Source organism: Martes martes (assembly GCF_963455335.1).
Source record: "Martes martes genome assembly, chromosome: 1".
Classification (NCBI taxonomy): Eukaryota; Metazoa; Chordata; class Mammalia; order Carnivora; family Mustelidae; genus Martes; species Martes martes.
In genome coordinates, this window is record NC_137888.1 from 130,307,133 (window position 1) to 130,328,936 (window position 21,804).

The window sequence follows — 21,804 nt, forward strand, 5'->3', positions numbered from 1 at the left end:
AAAAGAGAAAGAATACTCTGCATTGTGTAGTTTGGGGTCTTTCTGTTAAAGCCCCTTTTCTTGCCCCCTCAGCAATAAATACACTGTGTTTCGCTCCATATGCATCTGCTGTAAGACTAGTCAAGTGTTTTTCTGGGTCCTCCAGCTTTGGTTCCTTAGTTTCCCTGCCTCTGTTTACCATCTTATGGCTCATTTCCTTGTCCATAGCTTGTCTCCTCTCTCGTGTGTGCCAGTGTTCAGGCACCTGCACGACAACAACCTGACCCACAGGAGATTATGTACTGCACCTCCTCACATTGGTGCAGGCCTGTCTCCCTTGAAAGGACTGAGATACAGTCTACTTCCTGTTTCCTGGAACCCTGTTACGTTTCTTTGCATCGACCCCAAGAAACATTGGGGAAACTTTGCTCTTGTACTCTTTCTAGAACATCCTGAAGACCCAACTACTGTCCATAATGGGGAGAACAATGAGCAATATTGGGATTTCTGATTTTGCTGTGAGCCCCATTTATCTATTTTTCTTTTTTGTTTCTTCATTTTCTGCTTTTTAAAGTTATGTTCAGTTAGCCAGCATACAGTACATAATTGGTTTTTGATGTAGAGTTCCATGATTCATTAGTTGCATTGCTTATCTATTTTTTTATTTTAGTGACTCAGAAAATCCCCAAACTTTTTCACTTTTCTAAGTTCAAATAAGTGAAAATTCTTTTGTCTTCTCATCAGTGAATACCTTAGCCAACTTCTACAATAGCTCCTTTTTATGTAGCAGTTACTATGGGCCCATATGCATTATTTTAAGTTTTCCATATGCATTATCACTTTCAAGCTTCACTATAGGCTCCACACAGGGATGAAGGCAGGTAGACAATATGTAACCCATTCAGGGTCCACAGGTAATAAGGCTGGGGTTTGAACTTTGACTCATTGACTCCACCATCCCTTATCTTAACCAAGAAGTTAACATATCTCTCAGCACATGGAATTTTCATGTGTTCATACTAGCAATCAACACATATCATCTTCAATTAGTAAGTGGCTATTACTAACAAGAGAAATCATAATCAGGTACAGGAATTTGAAAATTATTTTTCCTAACTTTTGCTACATGATTTTTAGTGAGAATGAAAATGCAAATATGTGCTTCTGTTACAAATAAAAATAAACAATTGTTATGCGTGTACTAGATATGCATGAATAGAGAAATGATGGCTGATGTGTGTTATGCTAAACCTGTGAGGGTTCTATGATGTAGGTGTTACCCTTGCTTAATCGACGAGGCAGTCTGAAGGTCAAGTAGGAAAGTGAGTTGGATCCTAAAGCCAGAGCCCATTTTCTTTCCACTGTGCTCATCTGCTTTAATTAGCCCATGCACATACTCACACGCACGCACACACACACACGTGCACATGTGCACACATGCACACACAGAATAGAGTCTCTTACACACCATAGTGGTGGGTTTTGTCAAGGCCACAATATTCTTGGCAACCTTCCTACTTACGACTTTCAACATGGCCTCAGGGCATCTGTCTACTGAGGGATTTTCCAATCTTGGCAATTGGTGCCTGAGTAGCTCAGTGGGTTAAGCCTCTGCCTTCGGCTGGGGTCACAATCTCAGGGTCCTGGAATCGAGCCCGGCATCAGGCTCCCTGCTTGGCAGGGAGTCTGCTTCCCTCTCTCTCTCTGCCTGCCTCTCTGCCTACTTGTGATCTCTCTTTCTGTCAAATAAATAAATAGAATCTTTAAAAAAAGGGGGGGTGGGTGCTGAATCCCTCCCTGATGATAAAGGAAGTTAGCAAAATGTTAACCAGACAACTGGTCATGTCACTTCTTGTCTCAGCCCAGCTATCAGTCTGCCTGAAGTACCTAATGAAGTATGGAGAATAAAGCCGTTTTTGTTTTGCTTACCTTTTTCTTTGCAGATCCTGTGAACAACTTCATTTTTTATGCTTCTTAAAGAATCAAAGTTCTGCCCAAAGCTAACCCTTTCTTCTCCCCCAGCAATTTGTTGGAGTTGTGCTTTGTTAGCCTCCCCGATGCCAACTGCATGAATGGTGACTTGCTCAGCCCTGACTCTCTCCGCAGGCTCTAGGACTTCATCTGCAGACCTCCCATCCGTCAGCACAATGAGGTAACAGGGAACCTGGCGTGTCCTATGCTTCCTGTCCTCTTTTATTATTGACAGCATGAAATCCAGGGCCTCCCCAGTATGGGTCCTGCCTTTGAGTTGCTCGATGTTCAAAATAGCATTTCTTAAGTTCACATTATTAGAACCATCATTGATATAAAACTCCACTTTCATCTTATGTGAATACTGCACCGCTCCAACTTGGACTTTGTCTGGGCCAATGCTGAACATTCCTGTCACAGCCAACATAAATTCCTTGATTTGCCCAAAGTGTTTCTTCTGTATGCTGGTTGAGCCATCAATGAGGAAATAGATATCAGCCTCTTTTGTATCCATACAGCCTGCAAGAAAAAAAAAAAAAGAAAAGAAAAGAAAAGAAAAGAAGGAAATGAATTCTTTGTTAATTACAGAGACTCTGGGGAGAACATTGCAAGAGGGTTTGTAGGGGAACAGGAGGACATGAAGGTTCTAGAGAATGAGAACCCTTCATCATTTGCACAGTCTGTCTGCTACATCAAACCTGTTCATGTCCATTTTCTCCTTTGAAATTCACGACAACATGATGGGAAATTGAAACAGAGTGACCCCCAGTGCTTTGTTTCAGGTCATACAGCCAGTTAATTAAAAGGAAGGACCAGATTCCCAAGTCTCCAGGCTGCAATTAAAATTGTTTTTCTAGTATTAACATGTGACTTTTTGGACAGTTTATGCCTTATCATTCCTTGAGAAATGGAATGAAGATGACCAACTGCCTTACTTCCCCGATAACCTCTTCTTCCTGGAGCAACTAGAACAATATATTTAAAACTAGAACCAGATCATATTACTCTTCTACTTAAGTGGTTTATCACTGCATTTAGAATTTAAAAATAAAAACTTGGCCTGAATGTTCTCCCTGCTTTTCTCTTGGACCCTGTTTTCAGCAATTCTTCATCTTACTCACTGTGCTCCCACCACTCTGAGCTGCTTTCCTTACTTCGAAAATGCCCCAGGGCTTTTGTTTGTTTGTTTAATTTCTTTTCAGTGTAACCGGTATTCATTGTTTTTGTCCTTGCCCTTCTCTCTTCCTAGAATATTCATCCCCCTAAATATCCACACAGCTGATTCCTTCCTATCTCATCATTTGCCAATTCAAATGCCAGTTCTTCAGAAAGACCTTCTCTTCCCCTCTAGCTAAAACACATCAATCATTGCCTATGCTATTACCTTATTTTCTCTATGACATCCTAGTTTTTGAAGTTATCTTCTTCATTTGTTCATGAACACATACTGCTTCCTGCCACAGAGTGTCAGCCCCACAAGGGCAAAAACTGCCTTCTCTGTTTTTACCTAGTACACCTGGTGTATCACAAGATTTCAACAAAAAATTTTTAAATAAAAGAGATTTCAGGGGCTCCTGGGTGGCTCAATGCGTTAAGCCTCTGCCTTCGGCTCAGGTCATGATCCAGGGTCCTGGGATCAAGCCCCACATCGGGCTCTCTGCTCAGCAGGGATCCTGCTTCCCCCTTCTCCCTCTGCCTGCCTCTCTGCCTACTTGTGATCTCTCTGTCAAATAAATAAATAAAATATTAAAAAAAAATAGAGATTTCAATGTTCCTTCCTCTGTTGAGTAGATTCTGTTCATGCTAAAACATGAAAACATGTTTTAACTTTACTAATTCTCTACTTACAACTCTATCAATTACTCACTGAAATTGGGTAGGAGAAAGAGCGTATTTTCAAATTTTGGTTATTTGTGCAATTACCTGGTCGAGTGTGTGAACAGATCTTTAAAATATAAGATAATTTAGTCATTCCACAATATTTTCTTTCTTGACAGCTTTTTGGCAACTTGTAGCTATTGACACTACTTCAGGCTATGGGGAGTTGGTCCTTAAGAAATCAGAAATACTGGCAATAAGTTGGGACCTGGGAATTAAACTATGAATCAGGGGCACCTGAGCATTTCAGTCATTAAGGGTCTGCCTTTGGCTCAGGTCATGATCCCTGGGTCCTGGGATCGAGCCCTGCATCGAGCCCCAAATTGGGCTCCTTGCTTGGCAGGAAGCCTGCTTCTCCCTCTCCCTTTGCTGTATTCCTTCTCTCGCTGTGTCTCTCTCTGTGAAATAAATAAATGAAATCTTTAAAAAAATTAAAAAATAAACTATGAATCAATCCATAAAATATTAAGGCAAAGATAAGCAGTTATCTGCAAAAGATAGGATTAATCTCAGGCCAGAAAAACTTAACAGCAACCAGAATGGATTGATTTATATACCTAATAAAGAAGAATCAGGGGTTTTCCAGAATAAATACAGTGGTGGTCAGCAATGAAGGACAGGAAAAAATGTGAGTCACAGTGGGTAACCAAGGCAATGCCCACCTAGCCCACCTGGAGCTATGCTGTCCAATACACTAGCCACTAATCACACATTGCTATTAAAAAGTCAATTTAAAAATTTAAACTACTTAAAATTCAATGAAATTTAAAAATCAGCTCTTAAGTTGAACTAGCTACATTTCAAGTTAACATCCCCATGTGGCTAGTGACTATCATGTCCAATAGTATAAATATGGAACATTGCCATCGTCACAAAATGTTCGATTGGAAAATGTTGAAGAAGAATGTGCCCTAGCCCCTCACCTGTAGAGTTATACAGAGACAGAGATAGAGAGGGAGAGGGAGAGGGAGATCTATATTTTGACTTTAAAATAGAATCATCTACCCAGCTGAATGATACCAGACATTTCAATCATAAAACTAACTCCATTGCTATGATTCTGCAACCTCCAGCAATCTCTCGATTTCAATTTAGCTTCTAAGTATGCATGCCTATAGGGAGAGAATATACTTCTCAGAGGACATGAATGTCCAGGTCCCTGGGCACTGGACATCATAAATATAACTGTCACTCTTCTATACATCAGTCTCTTGGTTTGATTACAGTGAATCTCTTCTTGATTTAATGAAACCTGACTTAACTAGATACCTACCCTGTGACAGATGTGGTAGAGACAATGACTAAGTCAGTATAGACTGGTTCTCTGGGTTTGACCATTCTGAATCTACAAACCTGGCCATCACACTCTAGACCATGTTAAATTCACTAAGGTCAAGGCTCTCAAACATTGCTAACAAGAATTTATAGGGGAGCTCGCTAAAATGCAAGTGCCCAGGCCTTAATTTGAGACTGATTCACTAGGTTTCTGGGAGGGCTTGGACAAATGAATTAGTAATAAATTCCTCAGGAAACTTTGATAAGTTTATAGCTGACCCTGTTGGTACTTAGCCTGTATCCCCTCAAACTCTACCATTTCTCTGCCCACTGGTTCCTAACACGTTCACTCTGAGAGCTTGCACCAGGTCTGTCTGTGGGTAGATTGCACTCAGTGTGCTGGAACCCTCTTTGCATGGGGCTTGAAGAAGTGCCTGGAAATGTGCATTCTCTCATGTGCTAGAATACAAATTCTCTAGCTACACTGCCCCCTGACTGGGACAATTCTAATGTTTAAACTACACTGTCTCTAAAATGGCCCTGTAGAATTGAACCTCTATGGGACTTGGCTTATCATCCTCTCCTTCCTGGCCCCAATCCTCACTTTCCTACTAATCTCCAGTTTTCCCTGGGTATATTTTCCAATATATCAGTTTCACACAAAGCTTTTTCTGGCATCTATTTCTGAGGAACCCAACCTAAGTCAGGTACCAAATTTTGAGAACTACTCAATTAGTAAGAAGCCACCTATAGACTACGGCCTCATGAAGAACAGCTATCCCCTTCACATGGCCCTTGCCTCTAGTCTAGGTCCTATACCTTCCCATTTAGAATTTCCATATTGAAAATAATCATTTTTTGTCATGTCATTGTCACTCTCCAAGAGAGACCACACTACACGTTCCTCCTATGCCCTCGTAGTTGGTACTAGACCAGAATGGCTAGGGAAATTCCCCCACATGTCACTCAGGAGGGAACACAGGTCTTGTTTCTTGCTCCTGTGTGTAATGTATTCATGCCACAGGAAATCCAGGGCTGGCCCAGAATAAATTCTTAAACCTTCAATTGACTGGTCTGAGTTTAAAATTGGCCTTTAAAATCATTGGAAAATCACAAGCCTTTTCTATGTAAGTTCTGCCAAATTCCAGTTCCAACTGTTCAGAAGCATTTTATCTGCAAAGGAAATGTGTGAAAACAGCAGGTATCTCAGAATTAGGGAAACACAAAGTCACATCAAGTTTCTTTTAGCATGTACCTTTGAAAAGAGCTAAGTAAAACTATAGAGGATTCACAGTGCATCTTAACTAAAATATCTTCACTAGAATGATGGAAGACAAACATAATAGAAAAGGTCAAAAGTGCAAAAATACTTATGGTTGTGTGTAAAGATGTAAGGATTAGGATGATATTATCCAAGACTTCCAGAAGGGAAAAATATGTGTGATGACGTATATATCCAACAGTTAGGGTATGTTAAGCAAATTATATTCCATTCATACCATGGAATTTTATTGCCAACCTAAAAAGAACGTTGTAAAATAATATTTAAGGAAATGGATGAAAGTTTGATACAAGGTTGACAGAAAAGTAAGTAAGGAAGATAACATTGGTTATCCCCAATATTATTGTCTCCTTCTATACTAATCAAACCCCCAGTTTTTACCAAGGTGCTTGGCTGCCCTAAATAAAGACTACATTTTCCAGCTCCCATTTTTACAACTAGGTGTGACATGTGACTAAGTTCTGGCCACTGGGGTGTAAACAGAAATATGTGTCATTTTTAGGAATATCTTTGAAAAAAAGGAAGTGGAAACCTTCCCACTTCCTCCTTTTTCATCTTTCTTGCTTGCTGGATGTGAATGTGATGCTTGGAGAATTATCTTGGACTATGATCCTGGGAATAAAAGCCACAAATGGCAAAAAAATAATGTAGAATGTAGAAAGAGACAGGGTTCCTGACACTGTGGTATACCACACCAGCTCTGTCTACCTACCTTAGGACTTATTTGTGAAACATTAAAAAAAATAGTTTCATCCTCACAGTTAAATGCTGTTTTTATTTCTGTTGGTCACACACAAATGTAATCATAACTGATTTAAATTACCCAACATTATATTCCTGCACTGTATGATACAATACCCACCAGCTACATGTGGCTATCAAAACTAAACTGAATTAAAATTAAAGTTCAGAAAAATTAAATAAAATCCAGATTTTTGGTTACACTAGCCACATTTCAAGTGCTGAATAGCCACATGTGGCTAGTTAGTGACTGCCCTCTGCCCCTCCCCATCCAAAGTAAATAAATAAATAAAAATAAATTAAAAATATGTGTGTGTGCCAGTGTATGTACATAATTGGGAAAGAGAAGAAACCAAATGACATGAGAAATAAATGTTAAAAATGGTTTTATCTGAAAGATAGGATTACAAATGATTTTCTTTTCTTCATGTTCATCATATTGTTAAACTTTTTTATAATGAACACATATTACTTCTTTACATTTTATTGAGGTACAATTTACACACTAAAAAATTTACCCTTTGTAATCATTTGATGATTTTTAGTAAATTTGTGAAGTTTTGCAACCAGAACCAAATTTAGTCTTAGAATATTTCCCTAACTACTGAAGTTCTCTCAGGCAATTACAGTCAGTCCTCACTCTTGCCCCTACTCTAGGCCACAACTCATATTACTTTTACAATAAGAAAAGTATTTTTTAAAAAAACATACCAGTTTTGTCAAGGTCCATTCCCTCAGCACGAGTAGAAATTTGGGACCAAATTTCATTCTGGAGTTTTTTCTGGAAGTTTTTACTGTAAGCTTCCAAGTCTGCATAGGACTCGAGCTTGGAAACCATTTGCCTCGGAGGGTAAGACACTATTTCTTCTAACTGGACGTCACTAGCTCCTTGAATATTCATGCCAAACACAGTCACATCCTGCAGCCGAAGTTGTATCGCCACGTCGCGCACCTCATCAGTCGATGGTCTGTGAGTGACAAAGACTGCGATCTGAGGCACTCCCTGTGCCCTTCTGCTGCCACTTGACTCTGAGAAGGCTTCTAGCCTCATCTTCTCAATGGCAGCCCCAGCATTGGATTTCCCAGCCTGGACAGAAAGCTTTTGGATTTGCTCCTGAAACTCATACTGGGTTGTGCTTGAATTTAGAAAGGAAATAGTCTTGGCTCTATCACTGTAACTCATAAGTCCAAGGCGTGTGCAGTTGTAACTCACATCCATGGAGGCAGTAATGTTCCTCAGGAAATTCTGCAGGTTCCTTAAATTTTGTCTGGTGCCAACTGATTCATCTACTAGGAACACGAGATCAGCTAATGAATCTTTCTGACAGGCCACTGGGAAGGAGACTATGGAGAGAGAAAAAAGTACAAAGATTAGTGTAAACTACTGGCCCAGAGTGAGAAAGGCACTTTACCGATTGTCAAAAGGCATTAGTGAGAACAGAGGTGGTCATGACAGATGTAGTTAGCGTTGTTTTCTTTTAATAAACAACAGATAAAAATTCTGAACAAGACTTACAAGGTCACTGACTTCAGAGTCTTTGCAATAATGTTCCTTCTCTCTGAAAAATGCTTCTTACCAACTTTTCTATCACTCCCCACCATCAGTGCCATCATGATATTCATGACCCCCATCACTACCAGTATGACCACCCCACCACCAACCACCACTAACTGCTACCACTCTCACCTCCACCACCATCGCCACCTACCAATGCCCCTATATCCACTTCTACTATCACCCCAACCATCAACAACCAACCACCACCTATACCTCCACCACCACCATCTCTACCTCTACCTCTACTACCAGCAACAACAATTACCAACCACCACCATCACCATGACCACCACCATAACCACGACCACCATCTCTACCACCCCTCTCAAGTGCTAGGCGGGGATGGATTAACAGAAATATCTCTGACCTCAGGAAGCTCACGTTCTAGGGGGAGGACAGATAACTAGATTATATTATTTCAGTGCTCACAAGGAACTGAAACAAGTAAGTCAACTGAGTTACTCTTCTGGGGATGTGGGAGAAGGACTGACTTACTTGAGATAAAAAAAAAAAAAAAAAGTCAGGGGAGTACTCTTTAAGAGGCTTGCACTGGGGCTGAGATACAAAGAGAAGGATTCAGCTACATACTCCTATTCCTGCCAGAAGAGGAGTTCTGGCAGAAGGAACAGGAGGAGGTGGGAACAAGAAAAAAGACCAGAGTGGCTGGTGATAGTGAGTGAGGGGAACAATGACGGATGAGGCCAGAAAGAAGCAGCGTCCAAGTCATATGAGAGTCACATGATCTTATTTAAATCTTTAAAACATCAACCCAGTTGTTGAGCAGAGATAAAAAAAAAATTCAGGGATAGCCATTAATAAACAATTGCCCTAATCCAGGAAAGGGATCATGTTTCTTGGACAAGGATAATAGCAGTTAGGAGGAAACAACAGTATAGTTTTGATACATGAATTAAAGGTAGAACAGAGAGGGATTTGACGATAAATTGGATGCTAGTGTTAAAAGACAAAAAAGAAGTGGTGAGAACTAGCTTTTTGGCATGAACAACTGAGTGGATATTGGTGGTATCTTTTTTTCCAAGACAGGGAAGACAGTAGAAAGAACAAGTTGCAAGAGGGATTCAAGAGTTCCATTTCAGTCACGTTAAGTTTGGGATATTACTGAAGATGCCAGGTATGCAGTTGGTTGTAAAAATCTGGAATCCAGGGAACAGAACACCATATGCATAGAAAAAGCCTATTCTAGGCACAGGTAGAAGAACTATATCTGTGGAACTCATAGCCAAGAGATAAGTTCAATCTTGCCAAGAGCTACCCGCTAGGATTGTGAACTCTAGAAACCAGAAGATTTGTCTTATCGCTATCCCTCCAGTACCTGGTGCCTAGTGAGAACTCAAATTAAAGATAATTCTCATAAATCTACCAATGCACTCTGTACTCCACACAGTTAGCTAAAACCAACTCCTGGCATGACCTAATTGGGTTAGTATTTATTTGCAAATAGCTATTACTATGAATAATAGTAAACTGTGTGCCAAATGCCATACAAGCCATCTCACACATATCAAAGTAGACGCTATTATCCTCACATTATAGGTAAGGAAACGAAAGCTCAGAGGTTAAGTAACTTATTTAAGGCCATTAACAGCCAATCTAGAGTCTGAATCTAGACCTTACAGAGTCTGAAGTTCTTACCCTTAACCTCTAAAGGCGAGGATAGTGTCCCATCAAGCAAAACCTTGTTGTATCATATTGATGTGAAGTTAATTAGGAGAGAAGCACAATCAACACACAGAACCTTCTAAGAAGGTGGTAAAACCCTACAGTCCTGAAGAGCACAGACTAAGCAGCCACCTGGAAGATCTCCCAGGTCCCCAGAGTGGATGGTTACAGAAGGGTTTCCTGTCTGAAAGAAGAACATAAATCATAAAAACTTGCTATTTTTCCAAGGTGGCAGGAGTGAGAGATCAGGAGAGTGGAAGAAAAGGGATTCCCTGGTGTCTCAGGAGTGACCCTAACTGTGGTAGAACCTCGTAAATACTCACTAAAACCCACTTCTTCTTCTTGGGCATAGAGCTAGACCTGACTTCCCCACCTCACTTGCAGTTAGGGGTGGCCATGGGACTAAGATCTTGATAATGAAGTGTGAGCAAAAAAATGTGTGTCTCTTCCAAGCTTATCCTATAAAACTCTCCCGTGGGTGATATTTCATCTTTTTTCCCACCCACCAGCTGTATAACAATCCCCAGAGCACCTTGGAAGTCACACGTTGAAGACAGAAGAGCCACCACCAACCCAAGTATCTGACTAGAGGAGAGACAGCTGGTCACTTTGACCACTGGCGCTAGAATGTTACAAGGGAAATAAATTTGCTATTATTCAGAGAATCTATTTGTTATTAAGGCCTGAACTGGTCCTATTACAGAATTAGGCTGTAGCTATAGTCATGGAATCAGTAATGATGGGGCAGAAAGGAAGTTTCAAGGTCATCTTAGTTCCCATGACTTACAAATGGGGATGCTGATGCCAGGCTCAGAGAGATGACATCAATTCCCCAAGTTCACACAACCAGCTAGTGGCAGTGTCTGGGTCTTCTGACCTTGTGTTCAGAGCACTTTGTATCACACCAGGTGGCTTCCTTGAGTCTTAGAACTAGATAGTACTTGCTCAGAATGGCCCATCATGACCAACTGAGTGCAGAGGCAGGCAGCAAAATCCATTTTGCCAGGAACTCTTTCTACCTTACTCTGGAGAGAATGGTGGGAGCCTTTCATGAGTCTGGGACCTTTACTGAGTGCTCCCCTGGGGCTGTACTCTGGCCTGTTCTGAAGCCTGCCCATCAACACCACATGGGTGGCTTCCAATCTCAGTTTACCCATTCCTTCCTAATGCTGTCTCCAATCACCTGCCAAGTAAACCATTTGTACTCAAGAGTCTTCTGTTTTGAGGTCTTCATGGAGCACTCACTTAAAACACAAATAAAGCATTTTTCACGTGAGACACTGCAAGGCATGAGGTCATAAGTTTTCCTCCTTTTGGCCTAAGGGATCAAGAATGAAAGCAGAAAAAAAAAAAAAGAATGAAAGCAGATGAGGAGGTCTTTTGCATTTCTGTATGAAATACAGGGATTTCCAGGGGCTGACGGGAAGATGGATGTAGCACCTGGTGGTTCTGATGTGTGGCTGCTTAGAGATAAAGCTGAGAAACAGCAGTCCCCAAGGGAAGCCAGCTGCAGTGACTGAGGTAAGGCACTGCTCTCAAGTAGCTGTGTACACAACAGGTATCAACACAGATGATGGAGCCTTTGAGGGAGGGTCTTGCTGCCACAGTAGAAACTCTTGGGGGCTCTCAGGAAAGAAGTTGGAGGAAATTTTATGTTGGGAGGAATGCGATAGCTAAGGTGGTAAGTTACACAGGAAAGGGTGCTGAGTCAGTTTAATCTGAGCTATGCATGGGTCCCTGTCATACCATAAGCTTGTCAGAAATATTTCCAATATTTCTTCACTCAAATATTTCAAGTATTTCTTCAACTTTCAAGTATATACTATTATTTAATGGCAGCTCCTAGAAATTTAAAAAAAATAGCATTACTGCCAAGACACATCCTAATATCAAAAATGTTAAAATTTGTATGTGGGGGGGGTGTATCTTAGACATGGAAAATGTAAGCACAAGATGATTGCATAACTGAGAGGGGGAATGAGTCAAAGTCCTGGTGTTAGTAGATCCTGACACTCATTAAAGAGATTTTACCTGGAAGGAGGAAGAAACAGGGCAGGAGGGGCTAAGCCAACACAGCAGGTGGAGGGCTCCAGATGGCAGCCCGCTTGTGGCTCTGTTGTACACCCAAGGGTATACTCTTCTCTGCCTGCTCTCATTTCAAAGTTACCCTTCTCCTTAAGTATCTCCCTGTATTAGCTGACAGGCATTTACCGGGCATTCAGCAAGGGCCTCACACCAAGCCAGGCCTGTGAGGGCCAGAGAACAGACCTGGAACTTCTTTCTTTATCTATAAGACTTCCATTTATTTGCTCACTAAGAAAGAGAATGCTAGTTCATTGTCAGGCACTGTGTAGACCTGAAGAATATAGCGATAGACCTACATGTCCACTTCTGCCCTCAACGTGCCACCAGTTCATTGGTGGAGGGGACAGACACAGAAATGAGACATCCTTCACTCTCGGAGGTGCTTCTGGCCTCATGCATGCACAGGGAACTGTGACACACAAAAAAGAAATGTGAAAGGAAAGCCTTCCAACAGGATAGGACTATAGGGCTCAGATTTAAATGATGTCAGGAGTCATCCAAGATATAAGAAGACGAAGGAGTGCAAGGGAATGCGTCAGAGAAAAGGCACAAGCAGACACGGCAGGTGGAGTTGACAGGGATGTGTAGAAATATCCAGGACTTCAGTGTGGCCAGTCACGGAAACCAGAACGGGAGCTACAGGAGATGAGGGCGGAATGCACAGAGCCCCCTGCCTGGGACGCAGGCCTTCCTCACCTTGAATATCGGCAGCTCCATCCCTGTACTGGGTGGCTTCCTTGATGATCTGCGTCATGTTTTGGGAAAACGCGCCAAGGTCCCTGACCGACCGGAGGTTGAAATGAAACTGAGCCGTGGCCATGGCCTTCAGCTGCTCCTCGGAAGCACCCTGCAGCCCCACGGACACGATTCTCACCCCGTCTTCCCGCAGGGCTTTGGAGGCCTCTTCCACGTCATCCTCGGACTCCGCGGAAGCCAGGACCACCAGAATCGGGGGAAACTGCTTCTTGTCCCTCCCGCCGGCCTGCGCGGAGAAGTAGGTCCTGCGCGCCTCCCGGAGCGCCTGGCCGATGCGCAGGGAGCCGCCCATGAAGCCGAAGTTCTTCTTGAGGTGGTTCAGCATGGGGTTCCTGCTCCTGAAGGTGCTCAGCTGGAACTCGTTGTGGAACTGGTCGCTGTACTGGGCCAGGGCCACGCGGTACTTGTGGGCCTCTATGGGCAGACTGCTGATCATCTTGTTCATGAACGTTTTCACAAAGGGGAAGGACTTCGTTCCCAGGTGATCTGAGCTGTCCACCAGAAACACCACGTCTGCATACTCGGGGCCAGGCTCTATCAGAATAAAATGACAACAAACCTAAACTAGGTGATTGATTGTTCAGCCTTTACATTTGAGACCACAATACTCATTTGAGACTGTGTCTTAGGTTAAGACTAATTCAGCATCCCAAGGGAAGTGTCTTCTGGAGGTCACACAGAAGAAACGAGACTGGTTTTTGTGAAAATATTAAACGAGGACTTTTGTAAAGTGAAGGAATAATGTTTTTCTTTCTCAACTCTATCCCAGAGACATTTTTTTTTCTTTCTTTGGCTGGGGAACCCCAAACTCCGATAATATACTAAAGAATAAACAAGAAAGCCCCCAAGTAGTCTGTGGATTAAGAGTAACTTTTAGAAACCATATCAGCTAATCAGGTGTCTTGGGTTGGAGAGTTTAGAAGCAGATCTGAGATAGGGACTTCGGGGATGAGGGCTTCACTGAGGGGAAGCAGGCTAAGGGAAGTAGGAGAGGAGCAAAGCCCCGTATTTGCCTGATCTGAGAGGATTCCAGAGCATGTCGCTCTCTGAGGCAAGAGGGCTGTTTGTTTTTTTTTTTAATTTTTTATTTATTTTCAGCGTAACAGTATTCATTGTTTTTTTCACCACACCCAGTGCTCCATGCAATCCGTGCCCTCCCTAATACCCACCACCTGGTTCCCCCAACCTCCCACCCCCCGCCCCTTCAAAACCCTCAGGTTGTTTTTCAGAGTCCATAGTCTCTCAGGGTTTTTTATACTCTTCTCTCGGCCAGTCACTGGCTACAGACCATCCCCAGGCACTGCAGGAAAGGAGCGGAAGGCTATGGGCACAATCTCCTGCATTATCTGACTCTCGGAGAGCGGAGAGCGATTCTCCTGAGAAAGCGGGCCCTGTCTGTGAGCTGTCACAGGCAATATTCACAGCAGCTGGGCCCAGGGCAAGGGTGGTAAGAGGGGTACCAGCCTGATAGAGGGTCTGGGCCCAAGGCAGACGCCACCAGGATCTACTGTAGTAGTCAGCCCCCTCCACGCTGGAAATCAGGGATGTGCTAGTAAATGCCTAATGATTGCTCCCTCTTTCCAAGTAACTCAGAAGTTTGTCAGGGAATCCTAGGATGCAGACTGACCTCCAAAACAAATGGATCGACTCTATTCACAAAGAGACAGAACACTGGGAACTAAGCAAATCAATGAATAATTAAAGTTCTTCTAGCCAAGTGTAGCATAATTCATGCTTTTGCCCTTGGCTCTCTGTCATCTTGGAGAGATTGTTTGCTTGACAGTGTGCCTCCAACTATAATTCAATGCTGTCTGCTTTGATTTTTTTGGTAAATAAATAAATCCTTTGTTTCTGTGTATTAAAATGAGAGTCAGTTAAGCCATAAAAATGTTTATGTTCTTAAATGATAATAAACATAAAATATACCAGTACCTGGACTATGATCTGCCAATGTTTCAGTCCAAAGGATTAAGATGAATGTGATTAGCAGGATTTTCATTTTGTTAATGAAGTCTTCTTGCTTGTATTCTGTAAAAAAAGTTATTTACAATATGAAAAAATCTCACTGTATAACAAGACATAACGACTGGAGAACCTGGGTTAGAACGCAATTCACAACACAAGTGTCTGTCAAGTAATGCCTGGTGTGTTTATAAACGCTCATTAAGCATTTGGAGTATTTACTGCAAACAGAGAATGCTAACATTTGCTGAGTCCTCACCATGGCTTAGATACTTTTCTCAGTGCTTTATGAGTATTGTCTAATTTAATCTTCACAACTGTCCTACAGGGAGGGACAAATACTGTGGCTATGTGACATCTGAGGAAACAGCGCAGAGTGGCTTGGGAAGTGGTAGATCCAGGATCCCAACCCAGACAAGGCGACTGCAGAGCCCAAGCTCTTCACCACCGTACATAGGTCTCATACGAAGTCTGTGTCCTCACAAATCACATATTCTTTACTCTTTTTTTAGATTTATCTATTTATTTTAGAGAGAGTGAGATTGAGGGGGCTGCAGAGGGAGAGAATCCTCAAGCAGACTCCCCGCTGAGCATGAAGCCCAATGTGGGGCTCCATCCCATGACCCATGACATCATGACCTGGGTTGAAACCAGAGTCAGGCTTCACTATTGAGCCACCTGGCACTCCCTTAACCTTCTATTTTTATGTCAATAATGACTGTTGTGTATGTTTACACCTTGGCTCAAAAAAGCCAAAGCTACCCACGTCTCTTTCTTCATGAAATGCTTGTGAAATCCGTTCCCACATTTACAGAGATACTCAGTTTTACAAATTACTTAAGCTCAGCATTTCTCTCCATGCAGCTCACAATCAATCAGAAATCTTCAGGGGACATTACAGCCTTTAGAAATTCCATCGATTCAGAGTTGTTCCTTATAAAGAGGAAAAGAGATCAAATGACCAATACGCAAAAATAAAGCTGCCTTAAGTCAGATACCAAAAGTATAAGGGCTTGGTTTTTTTCTAGAATTGACTTTTCCAGCAATTCCTTTTTTTTTTTTCCGCAACACTTCTTTTGAAATTTTTGACTATTATTTTTTAAAAGATCTTATTTATTTATTTGACAGACAGAGATCACAGTAGGCAGAGAGGCAGGCAGAGAGAGAGAGGGAGAAGCGGGCTCCCTGCTAAGCAGAGAGCCCGATATGGGGCTCGATCCCAGGACCCTGAGATCATGACCTGAGCCGAAGGCAGAGGCTTTAAGCCGCTGAGCCACCCAGGCGCCCCCGAAGTTGTTGATTATTAAGGAAGGTTGAGAGAATCATTGGAATCTAGATTTGGAAGGGACCCCATAGATCATTGAGGCTAAACCCTTATTTTGCTAAGGATGGCCACTAACAAGGCTCCCCAGTAGTTAGTGGCTGAATCATGGCAACAATGTCTTTTAAATCTATATTCATCATATTCTAATATACCATATATTTTACTTATTCATTAATTTTAGTATTGAGATATAATTTGCATACTATAAGATTTACCCCCTTTAAAGTGCTCAACATTTTTTAGTATGTCACAGAATTTATATCTATTATCATTAATTCTGGAACATTTTCATGACCCCCCCCCCCCAAAAGAAAACCCATACCAGTTAGTTGTTAATCCCCAACCTCCTTTTCCCACTGACCCTGGTGAACACTGATTTTTTTTTCTTCTCTATTGATTTGCCTATTCTGGACATTACTATAAATGGAATCATATAACATATGGCCTTTTGTGTTTGGAATTATTCATTAATATATTTTCAAGATTTTTCTATGTTGTGACATGTACTAGTGCTTCATTCTTTTTTATGGCTAAAATTCTGTTGTATGGATATACATTTTAAAAAATCTATTCTGGGGGCACCTGGTTGGCTCAGTGGGTTAAGCCTCTGCCTTCAGCTCAGGTCATGATCTCAGGGTCCTGGGATCAAACCGCACATCGGGCTCTCTGCTCTGCGGGGAGCCTGCTTCCCCCTTTCTCTCTGCCTGCCTCTCTGCCTACTTGTCTCTCTGTGTGAAATAAATACATAAAAATCTTTTAAAAAATCTATTCTGTTGATGGACACTTGAGTTGTTTCTACTATTATGAATACTGCTGCTATGAACATTTGTGTACAAATTTTTGTGTGGATACATGTTTTCATTTCTTAAGGAAATACTTTGAGTAGACTCCCGGGAGTGGAATTTTTGGTCATATGGTAATTTTATGTTTAACATTTTGAGAAACTGCCAAATTGTTTTCCTAAGTGGTTGCATCATTTTGCATTCCCACCAGCAATGAATAAAAGTTCCAACTTCTTTACATTCTCACCAACAATTTTTATTTTCTGTCTTCTTTTATTCTAGTGGGTATAAATGGGTATCTTACTATGGTTTTGATTTGCATTCCCCTAAGAATGAATGACATTGAACATCTTTTCATTTACTTATTGGTAATTTGTATACCTTCCTTAGAGAAATACCTATTGAACACTTGACCCATTTTTAACTGGGTTATTTATCTTTTTTTTAGTGTGTAATAAGAGCTCATTATATATACTGGATGTTAGATGATTATTATATATACTGGATGTTAGATGATTATCAGATATATAATTTGCAAGTAGGCTCCTCCTACTCTGTGGGTTGTAACCTTTTTCTTAAGGCTGTCTTTAAGACACAACTAACTTTAAATTTGATTAACTCCAATTTATCTATTTTTTCTTTTGTTACTAGGGCTTTTGGTGTCATAGCTAAATCACCATTACCTCATGATTATTTACTCTGATGTTTTCTTTTAAGAGTTTTATAGTTTTAGCTTTTACATTTCAGTCTTTAGTCCATTTTGAATTATTTTTGTAGGTGGTATGAGGTAGGAATTGAATTCTACTCTTATTTATGTAGATATTCAGTTGTCCTAGCACCGTTTGTTGAAAGGACTTTTCTTTTACCATTGAGTTGTCTTGGTATGCATATCAAAAACAAATTTACCATAAGTATATGAATTTATTTTTGGACTCCCAATTCTATTTCATTTATACCTATATGTCTATTCTTATGCCAGTACCACACAGTCTTGACTATTCTACCTTTGTAGGAAGTTTTGAAGTCAGTCTGTAACTTTGTTCTTTTTCAATGTCGTTTCGGCTGTTCTGGGCCGCATGTATTTCTAAATGACTTTTGGGATCATCTCATCAATTTATGCAAAGACAGATGGACTTTTTATAGAGACTGCCTTCAACATATAGATAAATTTGTGAAGTATTCCTATTTATTTTTTTAAAGATTTATTAATTTTAGAAAGAGAGAAAGAGAGCACAAGAGACCATGAGCAGGAGGTTGCAGGGCAGAGGGAGAGGGAGAGAGAGAATCTCCATCAGACTCCTTGCTGAGTGCAGAACCCGACGCGGGGCTCGATCTCACAACCCTGAGATCATAACCTGAGCCAAATGAAGTTGGATGCTTAACTGACTGAGCCCCCCAATGCCCCAAGTATTGCTATTTTAATTATGTTAAGTCTTTCAATCAATTAATACAGATTGTCTATGGAGAAAAGAATTTGTTTTAACTCTTTGCTTCATATTTCTGTAATGTTTTTCAAGAAGAGGAAATTATTAGAAGTCAGGGATAAAAGGAAGTCCTCTCTAAAAAGCCATCCTGATTTAGGAGTCAATAAATATTCAGAGCTGTTATATATCCTTCCTCTGGTTGGATGTATATTTGGAAAGTGAGACTGGACTCTACCCAGCTCAGGCTTAACTTAGTTGCCCTATTCACCTGTGGTGCTAGAACCTCAAAGATATCATGGGTGGCCATCCATGTGCAGCTCCGCTGCAGCCTGCAACCCTTGGCTTGGCTCCACTCTGGTTCCCTCTTCAGCTAGGTCCCCACTCTGCAGGTCTTGGCACCAAAATTGTGGATCAGCAACAAGTGAGGTAGGCAGGCATGTCTTATTTATTTATTTGTTTTTAATCTAATTTAATTTTATTTTTTGTGTGTGTTCCAAAATTTATTGCTTATGCACCACACCCAGTGCTCCATGTACTATGTATCCTCCTTAATACCCACCACCAAGCTCACCCTTATTCATTTATTTTTATTGTGTTTCTCTCCCTAGATCTTGGAATCAAGCTCTAAGAGAATGGGGATTTCTATCTGTCTTGTTCATCATTATATCACCAGCTCCTGGCACATAGTAGGCACTTAATAAACACTATAAATAAATATTGTAACTTTGCATATAAACTATTTCATGATTATGTACATATATCTATAACTTAACTGTGTAGAGGTGGAATCACTAGGTCAAAGGTATATTTAAGATTTTATGAGTATTGCCAAACTACTAACCATTGGGTTATATCAAATAATATTCCAATACCCAACTCCACAAAAAGCATGTTTCATAATTTTCAAATCATTGTCTTTTTTTACAACTTGAGATACAATTGAAAAATTACATTAAGGTGTACTGCTGGTTATTTGATATATGTGTTTATTATGAAATGATTACCACAATAAGGTTAGTTAACAAATACATCACCTCACATAGTTACCATTGTGTATGTATATATGTGTATGTGTGCTGAGAACTTTTAAGATCTATATTCTTGGCAACTCTAAAGTATACAATACGGTATTGTTAACTATAGTAACCATACTGTGCTATAGTTACTGTAACCATAGATGTAATCATACCCCAAATTTATTCATCTTATAACTGGAAGTATGTATCCTCAGACTACCTTCATTCCTTCCCCTACCCCCCTGAAAACTAGTACTCTACTCTGTTTCTATGAATTTGGTTATCTTAGATTCCACACATAAGTGAGATTGTTCAATATTTGCCTTCTCCATCTGATTTATTTCGTTGATCATAATGCCCTCAAGATTCACCCATGTTGTTGTAAATATCAGGATTTCCTTTTTTCATGGCTGTGTGTGTGTGCATGTGTGTGTATCACATTTCTTTATCCATTTATCTGTCAATGACAGGTTGTTTCCATGTCTTGGATACTGTAAACAATGGTGCAATAAACAACGATACAGATTCCTCTTCAAAATAGTGATTTTATTTCCTTTGGATATGTAGCTAGAGTGGAATTGCTAAATCATATGGTAGTTCTATTTTTAATTTTTTGAGGAACTTCCATACTGTCTTCCATGGTGGCTGCATCAATTTACATTCCCATCAACAATGTATTACAGTTCTTTTTTCTCCACATTCTCACCAACATTCGTTATCATTTGTCTTTTGTGTAATAGCCATTCTGATAAATGTGGGGTGTAGTTTTGATTTGCATTTCCCTGATGATCAGTGACATTGAGCACCTATTCATGGACCTGTTGGCCATTTGTATACCTCCTTTGGAAGAATGTCTATTCAGATCCTTTGTCCATTTTTAAACTGGATTATTTGTGAGTTTGTTTTGTTGGGGGGATGTTATCAGGTTTCAGTACCTTGTATATTTGAGATATTAATTCCATATCAGATAGATTTGCAAATAATTTCTCCCATTCCATAGGTTGCCTTTTCATTTTGTTGATCATTTCTTTTGCTGTGAAGAAAAGCTTTGTAGTTTGATGTACCCCTGCTTGTTTTTGCTTTCACTGCCTGAGCTTTCGGTGTAATATACAAAAAATTGTTGCCAAGAGCCGTGTCAAGGAGTTTTTTCCCCTTTGCTCTCTTCTAGAAGTTTTATGATTTGGGGCCTTATATTTTTAGGTCTTTAATCCATTTGGAGTTAATTTTTGTCAGTGGTGTAAGAGAGGGGCCCAGTTTCATACCCTTGTACATGGCTGTTCTATTTTCCCAATACCATTTGTTGGGAAGACTATCTTTTTAACCATTGAATATTCTTGGTTCCTTTGTTGTAAATTAATTGACCATATATGAATGAGTTTATTCCCAAGGTCTCTATTTTGTTCCACTGGTCTATGTATCTGTTTTTATGTTAGTACCAGCCTGTTTTGATTACTATATCTTTCTCATATAGTTTGAAATAAGGAAATGTAATACCTCAGCTTTGTTCTACTTTCTCAGGATTGCTTTGATTATTTGGGGTCTTTTGTTGTTCCATATGAAGTCTAGTGTTGTTTTTTAATATTTCTGTGAAAAATGTCACTGGATTCTTCGTAGAGATTGCATTAAATCTGTAGGCAGCTTTGGGTAAGATGGATGTTTTAATAATATTAATGCTTCCAATCCATGAACACAGATATCTTTCCATTTATTTATGTCTTTCTCAATTTCTCTCATCAATGTCTAAGTATTTTATAGTTTTTGATGCTATTTAAATGGGATTGTTTTTTCTCTTTTCTTTTCCTGAGAGTTTATTGTTAGTATATACAAATGCAACTGATTTTTGTATGTTTATTTTATATCCTACTGAGTTTTTTCATTAGTTCTAAGAATTTTTTGGTAGTCTTTGGGATTTTCCATATATAAGATCGTATCATATGCAAACAAAGACAATTTAACTTCTTTTCTAATTTGGATGACTATGTTACTTTTCTTGTCTGATTGCTCTGCAGTAGGATCTCTAATACTATATCTGTTGGTTCACAGACTGGCCCCTATACCCAGAGGGCAAGGACAAAGTAAAGAAAGAGGCAG

The 21,804-nt window shown here is 40.4% G+C and overlaps 1 protein-coding gene across 1 annotated transcript in view; it reads right to left on the minus strand.

Annotated features, from left to right (window-relative positions):
* Positions 1-15,227, minus strand: part of COL6A5 (collagen type VI alpha 5 chain) — a 93,147-nt gene extending 77,920 nt beyond the window's left edge. The window contains exons 1-4 of the mRNA XM_080818735.1: positions 15,138-15,227; positions 13,146-13,739; positions 7,838-8,470; positions 1,909-2,469 (exon numbers count right to left, since the gene is read on the minus strand). Coding sequence (XP_080674861.1) covers positions 1,909-2,469; positions 7,838-8,470; positions 13,146-13,739; positions 15,138-15,204 — 1,855 coding nt within the window. The 5' untranslated portion in view covers positions 15,205-15,227. The remainder of the gene's footprint in view (positions 1-1,908; positions 2,470-7,837; positions 8,471-13,145; positions 13,740-15,137) is intronic.
* Between the last annotated feature and the right edge of the window lie 6,577 nt (positions 15,228-21,804).